Source organism: Bombyx mori, chromosome 4 (genome assembly GCF_030269925.1).
Source record: "Bombyx mori chromosome 4, ASM3026992v2".
Lineage (NCBI taxonomy): Eukaryota > Metazoa > Arthropoda > Insecta > Lepidoptera > Bombycidae > Bombyx > Bombyx mori.
In genome coordinates, this window is record NC_085110.1 from 13960121 (window position 1) to 13986341 (window position 26221).

Sequence of the window (26221 nt, forward strand, 5' to 3'; positions counted from 1 at the left end):
GCAAAATTTTATATTCGTACTCCAAACTTCATGTTGTATACAAAATACCAAAACCAAAATACCAAAATACAAAAAATACCAAAATACCAAAACCAAAATAAAATACCAAATTTTCCAAAACTATACTCTAGTTTAATAATACAAGGTGAAGTTACCTGAATTTGCAGGAAAATATTTTTCATACGCGAAATAAATAACTAGATTTATCTCACAAAATAAGAAGCTCTAGTTTTTTTATGACGCCAATATAACTTCAAGGTAAGGGACAACAATGTAGATTTTTTTAATTATAGTTGATTTAAATTGGACGATTCCGCGAATGATATGATTTTTGAGGATAAATTTCACAATCACTTTTTTTACTAGAAAACTCAAGTATCTTGAGTTTACGAATCTATAGGCAGTCAATCTAGTATATACAAATTACGTACTGAACTTTTAATTGATTATATTGTGTATAATTTACTCAGCGCGTATCAGCCATCACAGTTTTTCGTCAGTCAGCGACTTTCCTGTGACCACCATGAGCGACGGTAGTCAGTCACCACCGGGATAGTAGTATGTTTGTAAAAAATATAAAATTTTCACGCTCTACATTAAAAAGTAAACTAATTAAAACAATAATTAAAAATCACAGGGAGTCTCACGATTTCATCGCCTTTAATATTAAAATAATGAATAAACTATTTGTCACTTAACTAAAATGAATTAAATGATTAAATGAAACTAAGAACTCCACTAGGTTAAGAACTCCGCTGTTTAGTTTGAATAAACTAAACAGCGAAAAACAAGGTATAACAATAAAGGTATTTCAGGGGCCTCCGTAGCCTGGTATTCGTAAACTATGATTCCTTGATGATTACAATAAATCAATTACATATACGCTCTCTGTTATATATGTAATACATTTTTGTCCGTGGACAACGTTTTCAAATAATATACATATGTCTGTTTAAATTTGAATTCAAACGGCTATCAAACTCCAATTGAAAATGATCAAGCTAAATTGCTTCAATTAGTTCTTCAAGACATAATTATATACGATGATGTGAATTAAAAAACAAATATATTACAAAGAAAGTTTATTTCATCTATCAAAATACATTATTTGCATCCGTGTTGTATTAAAATATTGAGCAAGTTGGGGATTTTCTTTTCATCTTAATTAGCATTAACGATAATATTTTAAAGGCACAACAACATCACGCATTTATAAATTTTTCGTTATTACTAGTAGATATTAAAACAAAATGTGTTTTTCAACATTCATGTTTTTTTAATCCATCAATTTGTAAAACCACGTATGTTTTTGATATACATATTTATTAATTAAAGTATCTTAAAACTATAAGAATGTCATGAACTTACTAATCTACATTTGGTATCTTATTAAATTACTGGCTCAGTAAACACTGTGGATCACAGCCTTAATATTAGTATGACATGTAAAATAAACTTTAAAAATTAAAAGTAACCCCACAAAAATCCGACAAAATTTTTTTTTAAGACATGTCATGAAATTCGCTCCTATTCATAAACGCCTTTACGAAAATGAATGAAATGAAAGCAACTATTAATTTTCATATCTAAGAATGAAGAGAAATAATATCAGAAACCAATGACAAGCATATATTTAATATACACTACTGTTTTTTAACCAAAAATGACTTTCAGCTGCCGATAGTTAATACACCCACTCCAAAAAACGGATATCTCTCAAATACGCAAGGTATTGGTCAAACGTTAACATTAATTACTTTGCGTACAACTACGCCGTTGTTATTACAGTCCGAACTCTTAAAATGGCGCCACCCAAAGGCGTGAGACATGAAATAAAATTGGTAATTTGTAATTAATAAACGATTAATCCACCCTTCGAACCGGAACGCATAGCTCGCGGCAAAAACAGGCAGGAGATCCATACTGCATAGTGCGTATCACTTTATAAATAACTCGTGTCATTCACATTAACGTAATGCGTCTTGAAAACTTTAATTTACAATAGATTGTAAATTAAAATCATTGCAGATTAATCTCAATTTATAAATCACAATTACAATCTAGCAATGCTTCTTCTACGTTTACTACTAATTTGGCAAATTCAATTATGTAAAACAAATTCAATGAATAATGCAATTGTCGTAAATATATATCCCCGAATTCTATAAAAATTAAAATTACGTCATAACCCAGTATCCAAAGGTCACATGTCAAAATAATTTTTAAAATTCACGATATCTAAACACCTTATGTAATGCTGGTCATACACTGAACATTTAATTAGAAACTAAAAATTAACATACATATTATGAGACAAATGCGGAATGGCTATTTATAAAAATACTGCTATCTAACACAATGACATACCGAATAAATATTAGGTAGAAAACGTGATTGGAAATCCAAAAAATATTGATTGATTGAAATTTATAGAAGGCGATAAAAATTTATGGATGAGAACAAACGAAATGAAACAATGAATGGAAGAAAGATATACAACGGAAAATAAATAAGAAACTATTGGTATAAAAGAAAAACAATTAAGGAGAATATTAGCTAAACAAGAATGGTAGCATCTCAACAGAAAATGAAAAAAAAAAGAAATTTAAGATTGTCAGGTGATTGTCACCGTCGAATCAAAATATACGATCAAAGCGATATCTTGAAGATGTTTACATTTCAAAATGAAGAATATGATTAATAAATGGAGAACACGATGAGTATAAAATCAATAACTTATCATTGAGAGAAATAGAATAGATGTAAAATCAAAATAATGTTGGTACGAGATTATATGATATTTTGTCTTTTGAAAAATATCCCATTAAATAAAAAATTTAACATTATTACTTGAACAGCTATTACATTATAAACACTAAACATTATTATTTGAAAAATATCCCATTAAATTATATTAATTATATTTATAATGTGACAATTTCTACTTCATTAGTTTGTTTCGATAATTTAATTATATAATATCTAAGAGTCTTTAACGAAACCGTACTTGTTCCAATTCTGCACATGAGGCAGAATTTCGTTGATGACCGGATACCAGTCGGCTCCGGAGTAGTCGATAGCCGGAAGTTCACCACCATAATCCGAGGGTAGGTGACTGGGCGCCATATACTTATGGAGAGAAGACATTTTGGAACCGTGGAAGAAAATCTGGAATTAATTAAACTTAGTCAGCGTCAAGTAGCACGGATACAATTGCTCCGTTCATAAGGGAGAGTGCCTTACAGAATCAATATAGATTTGTTGAGTTCGACGATAACATAGCAAACTTTCAGGGGCTTACAAATAAAATGAAAAATTAATTCGTTTTTAATTCTACAAGATTTTTAATAACATACCTATAACATAAAAACTTACCCTATTCTTAAGCTTCTCCCTGATGAAAGGCTTGAACATGTTCCATACGACGTTGAAGATCATGGGCTGCTTCACGAAATGCACCTCCTTCAAGCGAAGAGGCATGGCGTCTTGGATGAACGTTAATAGCCTCTTGGAAAACGCAGGCGTTAGACCCATTGTCTGTAACAATAGAATAAAAATAATTTGGCGTTGCCACTTTCCAAATTTCATGATAGCCGTCGGAGCACCATGGTTCCTAAGGAACGGGGATCTCCATGATGACCTGGAGCTTGACTCAGCTTTAAAAAAGCGGCACAACATGAAAACCCTCTTGTCGTGGCCACCGGGAATTATATACCCGAACCTGTGGGCCGAATGATAAACAGTCGACGTCGCCCTAAACACGTCATTACAGATCCTCCCAATCCATTAACGGTGCTTTTAAGTACCACAAGCGACGGGTTCGACGAGTGAATTAACCCATAGACACAGCCCACTGAATTTTTTGCGGGATCTTCTCAGTGGGTCGCGTTTCCTATCCGGTGGTAGATTCCGCGAAGCACTGTTCTTGCTAGAGCCAGTGTTAGCAACACTCTCGGTTTGAGCCCCGTGAGCTCACCTACACGTCAAGGAGAACCTAATATAGCTTTTCAAAGCTATCAGGATAGGTGGGAAAAAAAGCACTTTCCAAGCACCCGCAAAATTATAATTTACGTAATTACTGGTGGTGGGACCTCATGTGAGTCCGCACGGGTAGGTACCACCACCCCGCCTATTTCTGCCGTGAAGCAGTAATTCAGTAATGCGTTTCGGCTTGAACGGTGGGGCAGCCGTTGTAACTATACTGAGACCTTAGAACTTCTATCTCAAAGTGGGTGGCGCATTTACGTTGTAAATATCTATGGGCTCCAGTAACCACTTAACACCAGGTAGGCTGTGAGCTAGTTCACACATCTAAGCAATAAAAAAATCCGTTCTACAATACAATAAAAGCATATCTTCAATTAATGATTTTAAAAATCTTAAATAAAATGAATCATAATTACTAATTAATCAATACACATATTAAGACAATTACGTTTTATTTACTTAAGATTTCTTACACAACTATACTGAGAAATAAAGTTGTGTATCAAAATTAAGGTTTAATACAATTTATAACCATTGACAATTAGGATATTGATTATTTTTTATGTTATTTTAATGACAGTCATGAACAATTTACAAAATTTAAACACCAGGAATATTATATCCGATTAGAAATGAACAAGTTAGAACCTTTTGAAGCTCTCGTGAGAGAAACTATCGAATGACAAAAACGAAAGATGCACGTAAAATGTTTCATGCTGTACCTAAATTGATTTCGATACGATGGGTTCGAAAGATTGATAAACATTCCCACTACTTCCGCAACTAATCTTGCTTGTGCTTATCTTTAGAACACAACTTCCTACGTAATCGCATAATTCTAATAGTATTTAGTAATCCAACATAGAAATTAAGTTTTCTTTTAGTCTTGCGACTCGCAGACTCACAGGTAACAAAGAAAATACTACATGAATCTCTATCAGATCTTGCACCTTTGCTGAATAACCTTGATCATCTATATATACAAAAATGAATTGCTGTTCGTTAGTCTCGCTAAAACTCGAGAACGGCTGGACCGATTTAGCTAATTTTGGTTGAATTATTCGTGGAAGTCCAGAGAAGGTTCAAAAGGTGAAAAAATATGAAAATTGCTCGGAATTATATAAAAAAACAATTTTGTTTTTCCTTTGATGTTTCCCCCGTCGGACGGATTCCTTTTGTTTTTTTTAAGTTTATTTTATAAAAAAGTTTAGGTCTTTTATTTATCGATTGAGGCACTACGAAGTCTGCCGGGTCAGCTAGTAACAAAATAATTGTCTTTTGAAAATAAAATAAAAAGCATTGGCTCAATATAAGTTTATGTGGTTGATATCAATTAGGCAAAACTTTTGTGAATGTGTTATGTAGCTCAATAAGAAGAGGCGATACTGTGGAGATAATTAAGTCAACTACAAAAATATTAAATCAAGAAAATACGAGACTTAGAAGAAGGCGTAGAACAACAAAAAATCATCAATATATGAAGTAATTATTTCACGCTTTTAAAAAAAAACTTTTAGGGAGATTTGTACGGTTCATTTTATTTATTATTTATGATTTGTATTTAATAAATTTCCATTGAGCAAATATTTTTTGCTTCCTATCAGTATCCAAGAGTTCTGAGATATTTTTTTCTGAAAGTTGTGGGTAGATGAGCAATCATAAAAGTTAATAAATATATCAGCTCCGGAATTGCTAAACCCAATACGGCTCCTAAATCTTGGACTAGAATACAAATTAAGTAGTCACGTGATTAATTAAATAAATGTTATACAATAAATCTATTTAACAAACATACAGATAACAAAACGATAGACGTGTTGACAACAGCTTCAATAAATGTTAGGACCAACAAGATAAGTTGTTTGTACATTTACTATATGTAAATATTGTTGTTTTCGAAACCTGATCAAAGCTAGTATATCCGCGTAATTAATCTGAACTCGAGATAGATAAACACTAGTATGTTTTTAATTAATTCTGTAACTATATAGTTCTCGTATTAAGTACTTATTTTAATTGGAGCATTATATTACCCAGTGTCATAGATCTTCGTTTTCAAGATGATTGTTTATCATTAAGACCTAATTGTGGCAAGCCGCAGAGGACGATACATAGATCAAATTGAAAATGGCTGAGTTTTTAGGCACATAGAAATGACAATTCTATTGAAAAATAAGTTTAATCATATTGTAAGCGTGCATATCATATTATTGAGACGTCAAATGTTTTTTTTATTGCTACCACCAGTAATTAAAGGGTATTAATGTATGATAAAGATGAGCTATACGGTGGTTCAAACCTAAGTAAAGGTACTAAAATAAGATTTAGTTAAACGACATTAAGTATAACTTTAGACAATTTACAGCATTTACCTAACGATGCTTGTTGAGCATTCCTTTTGAGGCGTCAAGGACAATCTGTTTCCTTCAACGTTACAAAAATTTGACAAAGGCCGGAAGTTTGCGTAAAATGTTGATCTTCTAACACTATTTTGAATACTTACTTCCTAAAATGGCAATGTAAAGTATGGCCGGAACCAGAGTAGCGGAAAATGAATGTTACCTTATATCCATTGAAACCTACTTGGACTTTTATGAGGAACTGAGTGAGATTCTGAGAAAATCTTTAAAAATACAATATTTTTTTCAGGAGAGACTACTCTGTGTGCTTAGTGCATGTTTAATGCGAGTTTTTTAACGTTCTCGATATCGAAACGTGCACGAGGGAGCAAATACTGAACGTGAGACAGATTGTGGAAAAGTGCTACGAATTCGACACGCCGGTCATCATGTGTTTCGTTGACTATAGTAAGGCTTTTGACTGTGTTGACTGGAACTGCTTGTGGGATGTCCTCACAGAGTTGGGGGTCCCTCGCCACCTTACTGCACTCCTTCAGTCATTATACTACAACAGCCAGGGAGTAGTGAGAATCGATAGGACTGCATCTGACTCGTTCAAATTTCACAAGGGCGTGCGGCAGGGCTGCATCCTGTCACCCATCCTGTTCAATATTTACGGCGAATACATCGTCAGGAAAACATGCGATGGATGGGATGGTGGTATTACCGTCGGAGGCTGTAAAATCTCTAACTTACGCTACGCTGACGACACCACTCTCCTGGCAGCCAGCGAAATCGAGATGAGCAAGTTCTTGGACAGGATGGAGCGCATTAGCAAAGACCTCGGACTCGCGATAAACAGATCTAAAACAAAGGTCATGATCGTTGATCGCACAGGCAGACTGGAGCTCAGCGGTACACTTAATTTAGAAGTAACGGACAACTTTGTTTACCTGGGCTCCAACATCAGCAACAATGGCTCTTGTGAACCGGAAATTCGTAGACGGATTGGGATGGCAAAAGGTGCCATGTCTCAGCTGGACAAAATATGGAAGGACAAAAATATCTCTATGAACATCAAGAGCAACCTAGTCCGCACACTAGTGTTTTCAATATTCATATACGGAGCAGAGACATGGACTATAAAGAAAGCTGACCGCAATCGGATTGATGCCTTCGAAATGTGGTGCTGGAGGAGGATGTTGGGTATTCCATGGACCGCACGCCGCACCAATTTATCCATCCTAGCTCAGTTGAAGATCCGGACTAGACTCTCCACCATTTGCATGCGAAGGATTCTTGAATACTTTGGCCACATCGCAAGGAAAGACAGTGACAACTTAGAGAAATTGATGGTCACTGGAAAGGTCGAGGGCAAGCGACTAAGAGGCAGGAACCCGACCCGTTGGACGGACCAGATTCGTGCAGCCCTGGATACCACACTGCACGATGCTCTGCACTCAGCTGCAGATAGGAACAGATGGCGGTGCACTATAAAAAACAATCTGTTTCAAGGCCATGACCACGACCCTCAGTAATGAGGAAACCGACGCAAGGAGGACGATATCGAAAAAGTTAACTCAAATTTGAATGGATTTGGAACGTTTGCCTAAGTCTACCGCTACGAGCACTGTTCCAACTGCACACAAATTAGAGTTAACTTTTTCGATTTCGAGAACGTTAAAAAACTCGCACTAAGCACACTGATAAGTTTGCGCTTGATAAGACGTTCTTAAGACAAAAAACAAAATGAAATGTTTTTCAATCATTAAATTAGATACAATCTTCGATGAAGTTATCACGATTTACCAAAATAATACTTTTAAATTGTTATTTAGATACTTTTTCTAAAATCCAATCTTAATCCACGAAGAAATTATCGCGATAAGCGATTTAATCAGCACCTACGTACCTATCGGTCACAGTTACAATGAGATTGGTTGCATCATCGAAACAAATAGATGTTGGGCAGTACGTGATGTCCCTTGAGTGAACCATTTTCCTTCAAATTAAAACGCGTTACGAGTTGCGTTTCCACTTGTAATTGTTTCCTTGACGTTTTTTCCTTTCTCAAAGAATTAATTAACTAAATTGCTCACTGTAATGTTCATTTTTGATCAATTTTTTTTTTATTGCCCTTGTACGCAGACGAGCATACGGCCCACCTGATGGTGAGTGGTTACCGTCGCCCATGGACTTCAGCAATGCCAAAATCTGGCCTAATCTGCCTGAATCTTTGTCTGGAAAACTTTACTTTTTATTTCTTTCATTACCGCCAATTGTACGTTTTGCGTTTAATGTATCGCACTGTTTAATTGTTTTTAAAGAATACTCTCTCTCTCATTAGTTGACTTCATTTAAAAATAAGGAGATTCTCATATCGTATATTATTTTTACCTCTAATGACTATTAATAGAAATTTTAATAATGTCGTCTTATTTACAAAATGAAGAGAAAGGGGCTTGAGTAATAATATATCAACTAATGGAATTTAATTTAAGATACATTATATGAAAATTTTCGTTATATTTAATTACGTGTCGCCTACTTTATGACCGCATTAAGTATGTATGTAGTTCTAAAATAGACAAACATAAAATATCATGTTATGTGTCTATAAAATCAATCTTAACAATAAATAAAACTACGCCACAATATGAAAGAAGGACAAAAGATTAAATATTCTTATGCATTATTTCTATTAGTATAATCGTGCTATAAAGAGTTTTATTTACACTAAAATTAGTACATAGAAACAAAATATCGAATATTTAAAATGTATCAATGTTATCGATACCAATGCTGTTGTGCTTAGTATTGGAAATAAAATAATCACTTTATTCTATACTTTCTAATTTATTAATATTAAGGTACATTATGATTTCGCATTAATGAAATTTGTAACTGGCCATTGCTATTTGATGACCAGTCACAACTCAAATATGATTTATGTTAGTCTTCAGCAAATCCTATGAATAATCGAAAGATAAACGTTAACCTTACACATAATACCGATTTAGTTAATAAACAAGGCGACTTAAAGTGTAGTAGACGACATTTGTGACTTTAAAGATATCCATATTGAGATAGATATTGTGAAAAATGTTTCATCAGACAATTAATAAATAGTTGAAAACTGATAAGCTGATATATAAAACAATGATAGAAACGTAAAATAGAAATAATCACCTTCATTGAAAATAATGAAAACTAGCATTCCATTTAGTTATTAGAACTTTTGTAACTAGACCAAGGCTTAGATTTGACAATAAGTAGATTTTAATGAATATATTTACATATTTGGTTTATAAAACAATCGTGTCAATGTTCTTAACAGTTCTAAAGATATTACCTATTATTTTAATCTACATGGATATTTTATTCATAAAATCCAAATAGGATCAAAATAACTTAAAAAATCTCATATTCAATTCGTTGAGACAACATAATGTTCTCTACATTTTGTATATAGTATACGGCACTTAAATATTTTATAACCTAACATAAACAAAGATAAGAGCCGAACAATGAACAGAGACATCGTTGACACGTTGAGAACAAAGTATTTGTTAATTTCTTTGTTCGGCAAGCAAACAAACACACGCCTTTCTGTGTTATTGCACTTTGGGCTAGGTACCTCTCACCTTTGTTAGGGCACTTTGTATGACTCATTTAAGTACATAAACACAGCACGCATTTCCGCGGCATCATTTTATTGTATTCACTTGAAAATAATACTAATGAAACAATGGTTTTAAAAATTATATATCGCCTTTATACATTTATACGTTCATAAGGTACCTGTTGTGAAATTTCCAAACGATTTGTCGCATTTTTAGCATACGATCAACCTTGATTGTCAAATTCAGGAAGAATTTAAAATTCTTTATCATTGGTTAAAGACACGCACGGTACGGGTAATAATGATGGATCCTACTTGGATTTACAAATTTTGACACTAGCATAACTTGATTTTATTTTCGTACTATTAGCGGGAAATTAGTGATCCTTTGAATCGAAATGGGCTGCTCTAATAAATTCCGTGTAAATTTTTACAAACATTAATTATTACGCTGTTATATTATTTGAATGCGAATTACATTTTGAAACGTAACATTAAAACAGATTTGAAGATCAGCCAAACTAATTACTCGTCATTGTTTACAAACAACACAAAGGAACTTGAAGTTTTGACAAAATTAAAACAATGAACTCTTCTTTTTTTAATATTCGTTTGAAATCTACATTAAAACTGAAGTGTTGAAATTAAGCACTGATTGCATAACTATCGTTCGATAGAATAAAATTTAGAAATAATTATTAATTTACCCAAACATGTATGCATTTGAAATACCTGCTCTGTACTGAATGATTTTGCAGATCAAGAAGTGTGATTGTGGCTCTTTTAGTACATTGAAAGTCCATTCCGCTACATATTTTCCAAAAAAAAATTATTTGAATTAATCTTTTAGATAATAATTATTATTCGATAATAATATCAAATATAGAAACCAACGTAGCTTTTACGTAATTATGTGAAATGACCTTAATGATTTAATGCAATAAATGATTTGCCAGTTTTTGGAACGAAGTTCCTTATCGCGCGTTGTGAAAGGGGGCTAGACGGAAAAAATTCTTACGAAAAGTTGTCACGACACTTTTTGCTGTAGTAAACTATTGTAAGCTGTGCGGCGTCGCATGTTTCTCTGTCTGTCTGTCTGTCTCTCTCTCTGTCTGTCTCTCTCTCTGTCTCTCTCTCTCTCTTATACAATTATATTTATGTATATGTACAATTTTTTTTTTATTATAAAATATTACTGATTAAGTTTATATAACATTATATTTGTTAATAATAAAAAATATATATTATAACTTAAAAAAAATAAAATTTTATTACAATTCCTCCACTAATTAATCGAAAGGAACTTCGTTCCATCCGGGAGTCCCTTGACACCTCTCAAGTTTTTTTTTTTCTGTAGCTAGGGCGATGAGGTCTCAGTCCATTAAGTATTAAATAATTACCACCGCTGATAGACACCGCAATTTTTTTAACGCCACTCACCTTGAGACATCAAATACAATAACGACTTAGATAATAACAGAGTATACATACAATTACAATCCAAAACAGAAACATTAGATAATAAAATATACAATCGAACGAAAACATATTGCTACTCACGTACACTTCTTCGCGGCAAAAATAGACAAAACGGTGGTACCTAGCCAACGTTTGCGGTCCTGAAATAGGACCTACTAATCAGTAATTAAATTTTTCCAAAAAACGAGCTTGAAATAAGCGTTCGTAAACGTTGGTTGTCAGATATGGAGGAGTTCATGGATTGAATGAGTCACCCTATTTGATGATACACATAACCTTTAAAAAAACATATTAAGTATTCACCTGTGTCCATCCCATGTTGTAGAAGTCCATGATGACAACGGTGCCTTTGACCTGCGACTCGGGCTCCAGTATGGCGGCCAAGTGGATCAAATAGAACAGTCTGAACAGCTGATCTGCGTTTACTTTCTTCGGGTCCCATGAACCTTAAAAACATTACATTCAGCTTAGATTATATGGAGAATGCTTTTCTTAAGTATATCCGGCGTGATCTTGTTTAGGTACCGGTAATTATTGATTCATTAAAATCCAAATCCAAGATCGAGTCATAATTATTGAGTAATTTTTATTTATTACTCTTGTAAGCAGACGAGCCATACGGCCAACCTGATGGTGTGTGATTACCGTTACCCAAGGACTTCAGCAATGCCAGGCGTAGATCCAAAACGCTGTTTGACTAAATAATTTATTCATTTAATTTATTAACAACTAGGTCAACTGATAAACACGGACGTTACTCGTTTCAGATTCTCACCTCCAACACTAACGATTAAAACTCTTCTGCCCTTATTGTCGCGACCTTTCATCACATTCACCACTTTATGGTCTAGAAAGGCGTCCTTCTCATGTTCAGGAAGTAGTCCATCTAACAAGTGTGCATTATCGCGTTTAAATTCTGCCACGCGTCTCATCTGGGAATGGAAATTTATTTTATAAATATTATATAATACGCATTGGTTTTATTATTCGTAAAATAAAATAACTAAGGCCTTTATAGAGTGAAATGGTTGACGAAGCCCACAGATAAACAACGCGATACCGCCAGCGTTAAGATATGAGATCAAAGTTTTAAGAGCAGCAGAGATTGTAATTTGTAATTTTGTTTTCAATAGGCAATTTGGAGGCTCGCTCGCTATGTACATTAATACGGGTTTGCTTATATCATTTAGATTACAATCCAGCTCAGACTTAGGTACTATTTGTACGATTTAGTTAATATGTAATTTACCGTAATGATTGTGATTTGTTTTGTACATCAACCGGTAGGTATTTAGTCGAGATTACACTAAAAACAATTTAATCCGTGCAATCTGTGATATGTGCTCACAGCCTAGATACCTACGACTAGTAGACCTAAAGTAAAATAAAAATAACCGACATTTGGATATATTTACTTTTTTTTTTTTAAACTCAATTCTTGAAACTATTATATTTTGCGAAAAAAATAATTTATCTCGATTACGAATTGACACATTGGAAATTTTTATCATGGTAACATGATCCAGGCAATGCAGAGCACTTCTGCTATTTCTGCTATAGTAAATACGATAGTGTCGCTGCTTCATGTTTTTATGTACCAACGAATATACATGTGTATAAGTTGAATGGTGTTTTATGGAAGTGACACAAACAACTATTTATTCGAAATAAAATGTAATGTTTTTCATTCGCCCTAAGTACAAATTTGAATTTAAGGGGGGAAGAACCGCTAAGCACATCGAGGTACGTGATATTACTACATTATAGAACTATAGATTTTCTTCTTGAAGATTGAACAGAGAATTGAACAGAGAAAAATGAAGCAAAAACTGCCTATTTCCCTCTTTTTTTCTCAGGAGGGGGAGCATTTCTCATTTTCATTCATCTTTATACGTATTCATCAAAACTCTGTCAAGCTCCTCCTCCAACGTTCTTCTCATTAAATGCTTAATCATACAATCATCGTTGTCACAATGCTAAATGAAAAATTTTCTGTAAATAACTTAACTGATTTAAACATCAGATTGATTAATTTCTCAATCATGTCATCTCTCTCATACTCATCAAACTGGAAAACTTCACATATTACTTCACAGCAGAAATAGGCAGGACGTTGGTGAAGACCCGGTCATCGTTCTCGTCGAACCCGTCGCTTGCGACGAAGGGCTCGACGAGTAAATTAACCCTCAGAAACGGCCCACTAAGTTTCTCACCGGATCTTCTCAGTGGGTCGCGTTTCCGATCCGGTGGTAGATTCTGCGAAGCACGGCTCTTGCTAGGGTTCGTGTTAGCAACGTCGTCAGGTTTGAGCCCCGTCAGCTCACCTACTAGTTAAAGTTACGCTGAAATAGCCTCTCAAGGCTCTCAGCTAAGTAGGAAAAAAATATGTGAAGACTTGTAGTTCGCTCAATCGTCAGTACATCAATTATTATGAAAAAAAAAAATAACTTTGTCTGATTAATAAACATCAGTAGGTGTGTTCGTTACGATAGTGATGTGTGAAAAAATAATATTGACATTTCAAGCTGGCCTCCTGCAATCTGTGTTTGTTATCATAATGATGAACGAGTTTTGTTTTATTTAAGAAAAACAATGGAAATTATAATAACCGATATTACTGTACGCTGTTATTGTCATAATTCATTGATAAAGTTTTTCTTACTTCACTTACAGTTTCAAAGTAAAGTAGTCTTGTAAAAATACAGATTTCTTTGATAAATTAGATTCTAGAATGAGAAGTTCCGTCTTATGATATTCCTTTTACAGATTAGATAAATGATGACACCGCATAACTTTAGATTGGCTTAATAATATATATTTGAGAGCTTCACTATATAAACCGTATACCAAAGAAAATCTGTAAACAATAATCTCTTTCAAAGTATTCAATCGTTATCTTTTTTCTAATTATTAGTAGCACTTTAACTATACATATACTATACTATATATACGGTACGTGTCACGAGAAATGGTCTCCGTTTTAATATCACATTTTTTTATATTCATTATTTACTAAGCTTTATTCCATGATGTCGTAACAATCTTAAACAATTCTTGGAAGTCGATTCTAGCCGATCTCCGTTTGTCGTATCAATTTCAAACTAGATGTAAAATATATATAAAATACAGACTATAATAAAACTAAGTGGGGAGATTTATCGAACTGCCTGAATAATGGATGAAAAACTACAAGGTGGAGCTCAATATATTTAATGTAACAGGTTCTTGAAGTACAAGTATATAGCGTGTTTTTTTTTAGGTTTTCAAACGATAATTGCTATGATACCATTCGTGTCAGGGATGTCAGTCACTCTTAAAAGATCGACAGAACTACGTTGAGTAACATGTAACTATTGCGATTGCGTTTTACGGCAGTGGGCCACCCAGCGACTCTCGTGTCGCTGACTTGAGCAATTGTAATTAAGTGTTATTAAAAATAACACTCGTGGTTTCGCTGCAGCTGTGTTACAAACAAAAAAACGATTTCATTTGTCAGTAAGCTATTGGAAAACAGGAGTTGCGCTTCTAATATTTTGTGAATAAACAAGAATACTAAGTATCTATACTAATATGTAAATCTACACTGGTTTTTACGGATGTTCCGTTATAACTACTGAACCATACATCCGATTGACTTGAATCTTGGTATCCATGTAGAAAATACATGTACTTAATGGATAGGTTAATATTTATATGAGTGTTGGACTCCCTACACCAGTTGTGAGGCGTTAATGATGAGAATATTTGCGGGAGTGAGAAATAATAATGTTAATGTTAAATGCCCAGCGAAGCGGATGGATACAGCTAGTTATCACTATAGCTAATCTGTAACTTCTAAGAAATTTAAATCCGATAAAAATAATCTCAACTCGCTCTTTTCATTACTCAGTATGTAATTTGATTCGGGAAACGAATCCTCAGTTTATAAAACAAACTATACCCACTGTACCATTTGACATACTCAACTGTAATTAATTGAAAGGTCAAGAACCTGATATTTGTAAACAAAACACATGATAAAACAGTAGATAAATACTTGCTGTATTCTAGATATAGACTGATTTGTGTCTTCGACCTCAGCTTTTCGGTTCAGTTTTTGCCAACATCTCCCATTTTCGTTCAGAGATAACAAAAGCGGTTGATAATCTTTGCCCTTCTTACAAAGAACCATCGGCTCTGAACAGAACAGACTTGACTTACATCGATGACGTAATTGATTTATCGTCAAAACCATTATCAACACAGTTATCAAGATATTCTCTGTATTTTATGCTTATTTACGACAAAATGTAAAATGTATAAAGATAAGTGAAAAATATAAAACCACGGATCGAGAAATCCCAAAGGAATAGAGGTTGGATCTAGCTCAAGAGAGACAAAGATAAAATAATGTTATTCACATACGTGTCGGCAAGATACAGAGGTTTGAACCTGTAAGTAAGTGGTTTCACAACTTTTCCATAAAAAAAAATTTTATTTTTTTTATTGCTTAGATGGCTGGACGAGCTCACAGCCCACCTGGTGTGAAGTAGTTACTGGAGCCCATAGACATCTACGACGTAAATGCGCCACCCACCTTGAGATATAAGTTCTAACGTCTCAAGTATAGTTACAACGGCTGCCCCACCCTTGAAACCGAAACGCATTACTACTGGTGGTGGTGGTGCCTACCCACGCGGATTCATAAGAGGTCCTACCACCAGTCAGTCAGTAAGTAAGTATTACAACTAACAAGCTTAATATGAGAGATCATTTATTAAGCACCGTAAGACTAACGGTTATAACGCAACGCTTTAATAATATGAAATGCAATTGCAAGCAGTATCCGGGTCACGACAGGCTGATAGCCACTGAACTCACTCATCACATATGCAGATAACTATTAGGTATTATACTTATAATGTTATCTGCGTTATCATGTCAATTACAAAAATATACGTTGAATGACTCACGGCAAAGCGACTATTGAATTCTATATTGATTTATTCGATTATAAAACTTTAACAGAAGTGCGCTTGTAGGTATACATTGTTTAATACAGTGTATAAAGTTTTTATTTATTTCACTGTGTAGAAAGATGAACTAGCTTATGTTAAGTGTTTACCGGAGCCCATAAACATCAGCAACATAAACGACACTACTCACTTTTGGACAAGAGTTCTAAGTCTCCATTTTACTGTGTAAAGGCTGTCCCACCCTTCAAACCGAAATGCATTACAGCTATACGGCAGAAATAGGCAGGGTCTTGATACCTATCCGTGCGGGTTTACAAGGTACCTTACCACCAATTAAAGAAATGGTAAATTTTGCAAGTTTGATCTTCATTATTCATTCACCGTGGAAGTAATTCGTAATGGAATATTAGGTGAGATAGAAGTTTCAATTGTATTGTATAGCTGATTCACCTCAGAACTATCAAATAGGAACGCAACATTGCTTCCCGGTAGAAATAGACAGAACCATCATGAATTGCCAGTTGACGATCGCAGTTCACCGGCATAATACTCAAAAAAGGCTGCTGAGCATTCAGAGGTTCTATTGCGATACCACAGGCATCTATCTAACTATGCGACCTATCATCTATTGCGCTACCACGGGCAGAGATGATGGTTGCTCTTCTAGAATGACTTCAAAGCCAAAGTTGTTGGTTTATTGTTATTTTATTTGTTATTGGCAGATAAAGGCAGATAGAGACAGATAGCGTATACGGCTCACCACGGTGGGTGATCAGCATCGCTCATAGACATCATAAATGCCAGATTCACAGCTAAGCCGCTGCCTACTGCTGCAATATATATTGCCATTGATTTCACCTTGTATACTCGACCATCACTCAAATACAAAACATCCGATATTGCTGAACGTTTTGGTTCAAAGAGTTTGATTTTAATTCAAAACTTTTATGTATTTTATCTCGCCATTTCTAGGGACACGAGCCGCAGATGTTTGGCAATTAAACTACTAATCAATATAATAATAATACTGCTCATTAAAGTAAGCTTCCTTCCATTAGAAAATGAAATTCGGGGCAGTATTTGCAATAAAATAAATTTAATTGAATAAAATAAAATAAATATGTATATATATATATATATATGGATTTATTCTGTGTTTTTATATATTTATAATGAATATATATTATTAATAATTTTGTATTGTCAGTAAATTGAAGTATTCAGCAAAAGCCTTGCATTAACGTATAATATGATAATGTAACCATTCAAATAACAACATTTCTAATAAAACAAACAATACCTATGATTATAGTAACTACGTTATTTACATTAGAAGCATATTACACAAACAAGATCACTCACTGCCCTTTGGACGGCCGTTTATTGTAATCTATTCAAGGCTTTTATTGTTTTGAAATAACTCATTGTTATTGTTTTACCTAGATTATGAAATGCTCTGACAAATCTATAATATTGTTTCAAAATCATAGGATATGTGCTATTGTGATATCTTTGAGCTCCTGTAAACTTATTATCAAATAGTCCCTGAGCTCGTATGTGTATGCATAAAGCCAATTAAATAATTACTTCTTGGATGATCTTTCAAAAAATTCAATTACCTCCTTTTTTTTCGTTTTACTCATGAGATTCATTTCTAATTTACTATTATACATATCGACGCTTGAAAAGCAAAGGTGACTAAGCGACAATAACTGCTTTGTACATAACGGATAGGCAATAACCATATTCGATGCGCAAAAAAATATATTTCTAGGTCTATTAAAATCATTTCAATCCTACAGTTAGATTCGTTCAAATAGATTTTTTTTTCAGGTATTTCAACTTTAAATTGGTCTACTGTAAAGTTCACGCATTGTCGCTTAGTCACGTTTGCCTTTCAAGCGTCGATATGTACTCGAAAACGGCGGAATAAATGAGTAATTTTCGCAATTTTATGTCTCTTGATCAAGCATAGTGAAGCGACAACGACAAAGAGTGATCGTATGCTACAAGAATATGGTTTCCACTATCATCATACAGGGACAAAAGAATACGAACTGAACCGTATTTTCTCTTCGCACAGACGAGCTTGCCAACTTAATGACGCTAAGAAATTAAACGCAATACCTTTATTACAATGCTCTATCTATATACTAATATATAAATCTACAATGGTTTTTACGGATTATCCGTTATAACTACTGAACCATGCATCCGATTGACTTGAAACTTGGTATCCATGTAGAAAATACATACGGATAGGCTAATATTTATATGAGTGTTGGACTCCCTAATAATAATGACAATAAATAATAATGTTAATTTTAAATGTCCAGCGAAGCGGGCGAGTGCGGCTAGTATTTTATAAAAATCAATTTACCGTGCAATTGTACGAGCAATTTTAGTGTTTACGAAGCCTGATCTCTTACGTTAATATAATACATTATTTTATCTTTACTTTTAACGTATCCTCAATCGAACATAATTTACATACAGACTAAGTAGAAAACGTAATTGTAACACAATGTAGTGCATCAGCGTTTATGTAAATCTAGTATTTACAAATTGACTTATTTACTTTGACCACTTAACGTTTTGTTTTGTCGATTGATCGATCATCCGTAATATATTCCATTAAAACATCGACCACATATCTCGTGTGTATAGTAGCATTGACATTGACTATATGCTACGGTAAGTACATAACGTCAGGTAGACCATGAATTTGTTCAACCATCTTTTTTGTATTGTTTAGGTGGATGGACGAGCTCACGGCCCACCTGGTGTTAACTGGTTACCGGAGCCCATAGACATCTACAACGTAAATGCCGCCACCCACCTTGAGATATGAGAACTAAGGTCTCAGTATAGTTACAACGACTGCCCCACCCACCCTTCAAACCGAAACGCATTACTGCTTCACGGCAGAAATAGGCAGGGTGGTGGTACCTACCTGTGCGGACTCACAACATGTCCTACCACCAGTAAAGATTACCATATTTAGACACTACAATATTTTAACTAATAAACCCACAAAATATAATTGCTAGTAACTCTCGTATAATTGACTCATTTAAATGATCTTCGTTATCTCTAAATATGTATGTGGCTCGAAACGAGCAGCAATTCGCATTGATATCTGTTTTGGTTGATAATTTCTATACTTCCAGAAAGTTCATTCCACTTTTCCGCTTATAATCGGGTAGTTTTCAAAGCAACATATTATTATTACCCGAGCACGTTTGTATAGAAGTGAAAATGTCTAGAAACCGGTGATCCGTATGAATAGGATATACGAATTCGGGTTAGCAATAGTTGCCTCCCGCTTATTTTCTGCCGCGAAACAGTGATGCAATCTCTCTCTCTCTCTCTCTCTCTCTCGTTCTCGTTTGAAAAGTAGTACGATTAACGCTTTGAGTTCGTGTATCAAGGTGGATGGTGGCATTCACGTCGCCATGTCTACAGGCTACGGTAAACTGATAATTATTTTTAATAAATGTATCTTTTTTATTTTATTGGTTTTGTTAATTTTAAGTATGTTTCAATGATACTATGTACTACACACATATGAACTTGTTGTTGTCTGAAATAAAATAAATCATTCATTCATTCATTCATTCATTAAGTAACAGCCAGAGCGTAAACACATCAACCTATAAGCGCCAATAAAAAAACATAACCCAATCAAAAGGATGATAGCCTTAGTATCCCCTTCAGTTTTGGCTAGTCCTAGACATAATTAAAAGTACTTTTACGATTTAATTTAGCATTTTTTATTGTTATTATATTATTTCTGAAGTCGTGATCACGCACGACTGACAGCATTAAGAACTACAGAGGGATAAAACAAGACAATACAAAATAACTTAAATGGTATCCCTAGTTGCCGGTTGTTATATTGCATTGATGGACTTTGCCTATTCCTATCGAGAAGCAGTGATGCGTCTATGCAATTTAAAAAAAAAAACGTTAATACCAGAAGAATTCCTACGATGTCCGGTTCAACACTTAATCGTTAGTGTTACTGCAAATGATTAGTCTTAGAAACCAATGACATTGGAGGCTGCGTGTTCATTTAAATAAATCACAACATTTACATAAGTAAACAGATCTAAGGATGAACGTAGCGCGAAAGAACGCGAGAGAGAATCCTTGGCGTTAATATGTAGTTATTTTATATAAAACTTCAGTTCCGGAGACTTAAGTGTACATTTACTGGATCAGGCATCCGTCATGACATCGCTTATGACGAACATTTTCACTTTCTGTAACAAGTTCTTGGAACATATCGACGCTTGAAAGGCAAACGTGACTAAGCGACAATAACTGCTTTGTACATAAATGATAGGCAATAACCATATTAGATGCGCAAAAATTTTTTATTTCTAAGTCTATTAAAATAATTTCAATTCTACAGCTAGATTCGTTAAAATAGAATTTTTTTCAGGTATTTCAACTTTAAATTAGTCTACTGTAAAGTTCACGCATTGTCGCTTAGTCACGTTTGCCTTTCAAGCGTCGATATGTATTATTTCTTTCATATATAGGTGAAGGAGCTTACGGCCCGCCTATTGTTACAGTTACAGTTCAATAAAATTCATTTAAATAAAAGTTTTCAAAGATCTATTTTATTGTTTTTGTAGCTTTGACGGGGACAAAGATAAGGCACGTTGTTATCAAAGCTCGATAAAATTTGCACTTTGACATTGGCTTTTTTATCTCGCTCTTCCGGAAAAGGACGCGGCATATATGGACATAGGACACATGTGTGCACATTGAAACCCATCAACATTTATTCTTTGTAACCACATATCATTTTAAGTTTTTATCTATGTAACAAAAAGCTTTTGTCAACTGATAACAAAAACATTTATGGATGGTGGTGTCAACTAGGAAAGTGTCAATCAGAGTCAACAAAATAGATCTCATAAACTGAGATACCCGTACATAAACCGAGAGCTTCGAATAGCTTTGAATTATGTGGAAGTGAACAGTAAAATACTACCACTGTGCCTCTTAAAGCTACATTAAGTAGGTTAATTCCTTAAATTATAAATTGGATTAGACGGAGTTCAGAAGAATTGTATCTTTTTTTTCTTCTTAGTCGTACACTCTTGACAGAGTGGTCGTGGTCATGCATCAGTCGAATCCTGCGATGCCGATGCTCTCACGATGCGACGCCATGTGGCACGATATTTCGCAGAGTGAGAGCAATCATTTATATTGGAGTGAGTCACAGATTTTACGAGGTCGGTCCATCGTATTGGAGATCGTCCGCGAGATCTTTTTAGATAAACTTTAATGATAATTATGATATACCTGTACTATGACGTGCGGATAAGTGCATAACGACTTACAATATTATAAGCTATAATTTAGTTTCGTCAGTTTTTTTTTTAATTCAGACCTTTTTAAGTATCATTGCATGTGTTATTTGTGCTAAGCTTGTTTAGACTTTTTTTGTGTATTAATGAGATGGACGAGACATCTAAATGTGTAGACAAATTAACGTAAAACCAAGCGTATATTTTGAATTAAAAAAAAATTGAGTAAAAAAAGTAAAAGCATTAATACTAGTTCGACATATTGACTTTTCGGTTTGAGTCTACTATTTGTCTCTGCAAAATCTTCAGAAACAACCTAAAAAGGTAATTAATTAACTGTACAGCGTACTAATTTCGATAAATTAACTTTAACCGAAATACAAAATCATTTATTGTTTCTACATCAAAATTATACAATCCCTTATTAAACATACGCATAATGACGGGCCTTGATTTTAGTAGACATGAGAACGTCGGGGTCTAGGACAAATGCAACGAAATCATTCCTAAACCGAACGCTAATAACTGGGGTGTTATTAGTACTGTTGCCAAAACATTATGTAGTATGTTGTTAAATGTTACGAAAATTTATTAGGCTGTAACATTACTAACGTTCCGCGTTGAAATTGACGATTAACATTGCTTGATTTGTTGTTCTTAACGCTCATAAATGTTATGTGTTTAAAAAAAAATGATGAATATTTTCTTAACGTTAATAAACGCGTACTTAAATTGAATCACAATCGAAACAGTAACAATAATGAAATATTTTTTTTAAGCAGGTCACTAGCCGTTCTACTGTAATAAATGTCGAAATGTGCGCATGTAATACAAATTTTATCCGTATTACAAAATGAAAGCATTGTGGCAATGATGCGAGAGCAACATGGTCAAAATTCACGTAACCGGAGCAATGTAACGTTACAAAATTCACCAGTGGGTACTGATGATTAATTAGAAAAAAAAAGCACCGCAAAATTATTTCTTTGTCATTTCATATATTAAATTATTGAATCAGTCTTTTATATTGACGAAGTTTTCAAAATAACATAAATCTATGTATGTTTGTAAATAGTAAATACAACCTACTTACCAATGCAAGAGCGCTCTCCGGATACCATTTGCATGGTCTCAGGAAAATCGTGAGTATCTCATCGTCGTCTGGAAAATACAAATCTTTGTTTTCCTTAAGAAGTTCCTTTAGCCTTTCCAAGGCTTCGCGTACTCTTTCCGGGGTCTCTCTCAACTCCTTTTCCGCCAACTCTTTGGTGTCTGGCGAGAGCTCCACGCTGCGCTCTAATCTGAACTCGCTTGAACTCATTGTAATTTCAAGCTACCTGATAACAATAAAATAGTTCTATAAATTTCAACAATTAACTGTCACTCCGTGATCAAAGGCCGTAAACATCTCAGAATACGCGGGGTTAGAGGTATGTTACGAGCTAATTAAGATATCTTCTAATAAATTTTCACTATGTTAAATAATTCTGTTAAAATGATGATTTTAAGGAGAACCCTTAAACTAGCTAGTGACAACGAAATACGTGTTCATGAGAGATACGATTTGTGTAAACACAGGGCTATTCGAATGATACCAGTGTCATATTAAATTATTAATGTCCCTTATGCAAATGAATATTAAAGATTTCTTTATGATTCGACGGTCTCAACAAGGCTTTAAGAAGTAATTGTAAATTCTGTACGCGTTCAAACGGCGCACGTGCTTAAACAAAGATGCATAAAAATACATCAATCTCGAGATTGCAGAATTTCCACTTGTAAGGCGCCACGCGAATTGCGAATACGATTAATTGAAACGGATCCAGTTATCTGTTGATAATCTGTCAATGTGTCATGTTTTGTTTTTCAGTAGCAGCAAGTATGTTAATTTTTTAAACGTATCTACTAAGAAACGTGAATAAAAAGAAAAATATTAGGTATTTTATTTTTTCTTTTAGCTGTCGGAAAATTGCAAGTAGTTAAGACTTAATATTTATTTGTAAATTGACTATTCCCTTATTGTAATTACTTAACCAAATATGATCAGTAGTAAAATGTATCGTATTTTTTTCGCTATGAAGTTGGTTTTGTGGTCCCCGAAGTTTGATATACCTACACTTAGAGAACTTAGCTTAATGCTAACAGTCACTATGCAAATAACCTTATCGGATTTTGTATTAGTATTAATCTAGATTAATCGTCTTTAGATAATAACAAGAATATATTTTCATTATAATTCATAAGTCCGATAACGGCTATGACGTAGGTAACTTTAGAACAAGTTGGTTTAATGATCTTATAGACTTTATATAGGTAGGTACCATTCAATTTTAAATAGTAACAGTTTTATTTAAAGATTTTCTATCGGATTTGTTTTTGTTAAAAATATATTAAACAGATAAATATTGAAAAAAAAAATGTTTCTACAAGATGTAACTTTGCTGGATATTTTTTAATTTCCGATTTGTTAAAGTCAAACAACAATGAAAAAGATTGTATTATTTTAAATACTGTTTTAATATTTTCAGACGAAAATACTAAATCAGCAAAATTTTTACTGAAACCATTAATTATACTTCATGATTGAAAACTGTTTTTTTACTTAAAATATATACAATGAAAAGTAAACAAATCACTGTTATAATTTACAAATAAAGTACAATTAATGTACACAACACCAATGTTTCACAAAGGAACATCTATTTCACTAAATTAAAATTCACTGAAAACATGAAAATAGCGAAAAACTACTAACCTCGCTAGTCAACTCTCGCACCAGTCAAAATTGTAATGAGGACGGATCGTACGACGCGAAGGAAGCGAGTGTGCGCGCGCGCATTCCAATGCGCAATATATACGCTGCCGATAACACGCGTTGCGCTTTGTGCCCTCGAATCTCACAACTTGATGAACTAAGGGATGAAATTAATAATAATAAGCTGATAAGGAGCATTAAAATCCAAAGATCACTACAGCAACATTAGATTAGACATTTTATTACTGGTGGTAGGACCTCTTGTGAGTCCGCACGGGTAGGTACCACCGCCCCGCCTATTTCTGCCGTGAAGCAGTAATGCGTTTCGGTTTGAAGGGTGGGGCAGCCGTTGTGACTATACTGAGACCTTAGAACTATATCTCAAGGTGTGTGGCGCATTTACGTTGTAGATGTCTATGGGCTCCAGTAACCACTTAACACCAGGTGGGCTGTGAGCTCGTCCACAAATCTAAGCAATAAAAAAATTAAAAAAAAATTAGAATTAGATTAGCATGGCATTAAAATGTTATTAGATCAGTTTATTACTGTTTCTATCCATTTTATCACTCACACACATGGTCTCTGACTTCGGAGTAGTACTAGAGTTAGTTAGCATTGTACTTTCAGTTTTAATTTCTTAATCTTAGTTCACTATACTACCAACAATCAGATATGGAATCCATTCATCGGTCACCGTATCATCGTGGCCTTCCTGGTACACTTGTAGAATGAACCACCCAGAGCAGTCTTCATTGATCCATCTAATGTACCTATTACTTATCTGCAGCTTACTACAAGACGTTCCATAGTTTCATATCGCCCCTAACATATACGAAGAAACTGAGAATGCGAGTCTGCACAATAGAAGATGATAGACAATAATATTTAATATTTGTACCATTTAGATACGTTTTAATGAAATAAACTTCCGACGAAATTTACTTTGAGATATTTTTGTTAAATAGTGTTAACTTAAAATCATAAAATAAAATTTTGTTACTACAATTCTAAGCGGGAACATTTATGCCACTTTGAATCTACGTAACTACATACTTTCCCGAATTTGTTTGACAGCAATTTGATCCTATATTTGGAAAATACACTTTGATAAATCAAGATAAATTATAAAAAATATTATTCGTAGGCAATTTTCACGCAATACTAATGCAATTTTTACGCGCCTACCTAGATGACTTATAAGAATGATTTAAACATTGATTAATGCATGACAGCCATATGATAATAATATGCTTATATAAGATCAAAGTCTAAGGGACAAATTCCTCGATCTAACATTATAAACAACGTGTCATGCAAAATAGGCAATGAGTCAGATCCACGGACTCAGAGCGAATTGATAGGTTTTATGTGTGTATGCTAATGCAAAGATTTTTCAGTCACGGTTTGCATGTGACCGTTTCTTTGTTTTGTTCACAAATACACCAAACCTTTGTAAAAACGTAGTTTACTTAACACGTGTTAGGACGACTATCGCATTGAAGGAATGACGTCGTGTAATAAAAAGAAAACTCGTTTTTTTTTTCTAATGTTTGGAAAATTTGAACGTGCTGTAAGCGTACCACCCATCCTGCCTATTTTTGACACGCAGCGGTCGTGCGTTTCGATTTGAAGTATGGGACTTCCGTTATACCCGACTTAGTTATTCGACTTTGATATGTCTCAAGTTGGGTAGCGGCATTTAGTTATTGATGTCTATGGGATCTGGATCTATTATGACCTACTCAGTAACTTGTAGTAAG

General features: G+C 34.0%; 1 protein-coding gene across 1 annotated transcript; it reads right to left on the reverse strand.

The window, feature by feature from the left end:
• Window positions 1-1067: 1067 nt before the first annotated feature.
• LOC101742363 (clavesin-1) lies at window positions 1068-24619 on the reverse strand. The gene is made up of 6 exons (XM_004930849.4): window positions 24462-24619; window positions 22800-23043; window positions 12203-12359; window positions 11731-11873; window positions 3376-3537; window positions 1068-3168 (listed from the first exon to the last, which is right to left on the reverse strand). Exons 2-6 carry the CDS (start codon window positions 23025-23027, stop codon window positions 2983-2985), a joined length of 876 nt encoding a protein of 291 aa, XP_004930906.1. The 5' UTR covers window positions 23028-23043; window positions 24462-24619; the 3' UTR covers window positions 1068-2982.
• Between the last annotated feature and the right edge of the window lie 1602 nt (window positions 24620-26221).

Coding starts and splice junctions, on each gene's coding strand:
- LOC101742363 (XM_004930849.4), bottom strand. CDS start 23,027: ATGAGTTCAAGCGAGTTCAGATTAGAGCGCAGCGTGGAGCTCTCGCCA. Junction 12,360..22,799: donor CGGAGAGCGCTCTTGCATTG/GTAAGTAGGTTG, acceptor TTCCATTCCCAG/ATGAGACGCGTGGCAGAATT. Junction 3,538..11,730: donor ACAACATGGGATGGACACAG/GTGAATACTTAA, acceptor CTATTGTTACAG/ACAATGGGTCTAACGCCTGC.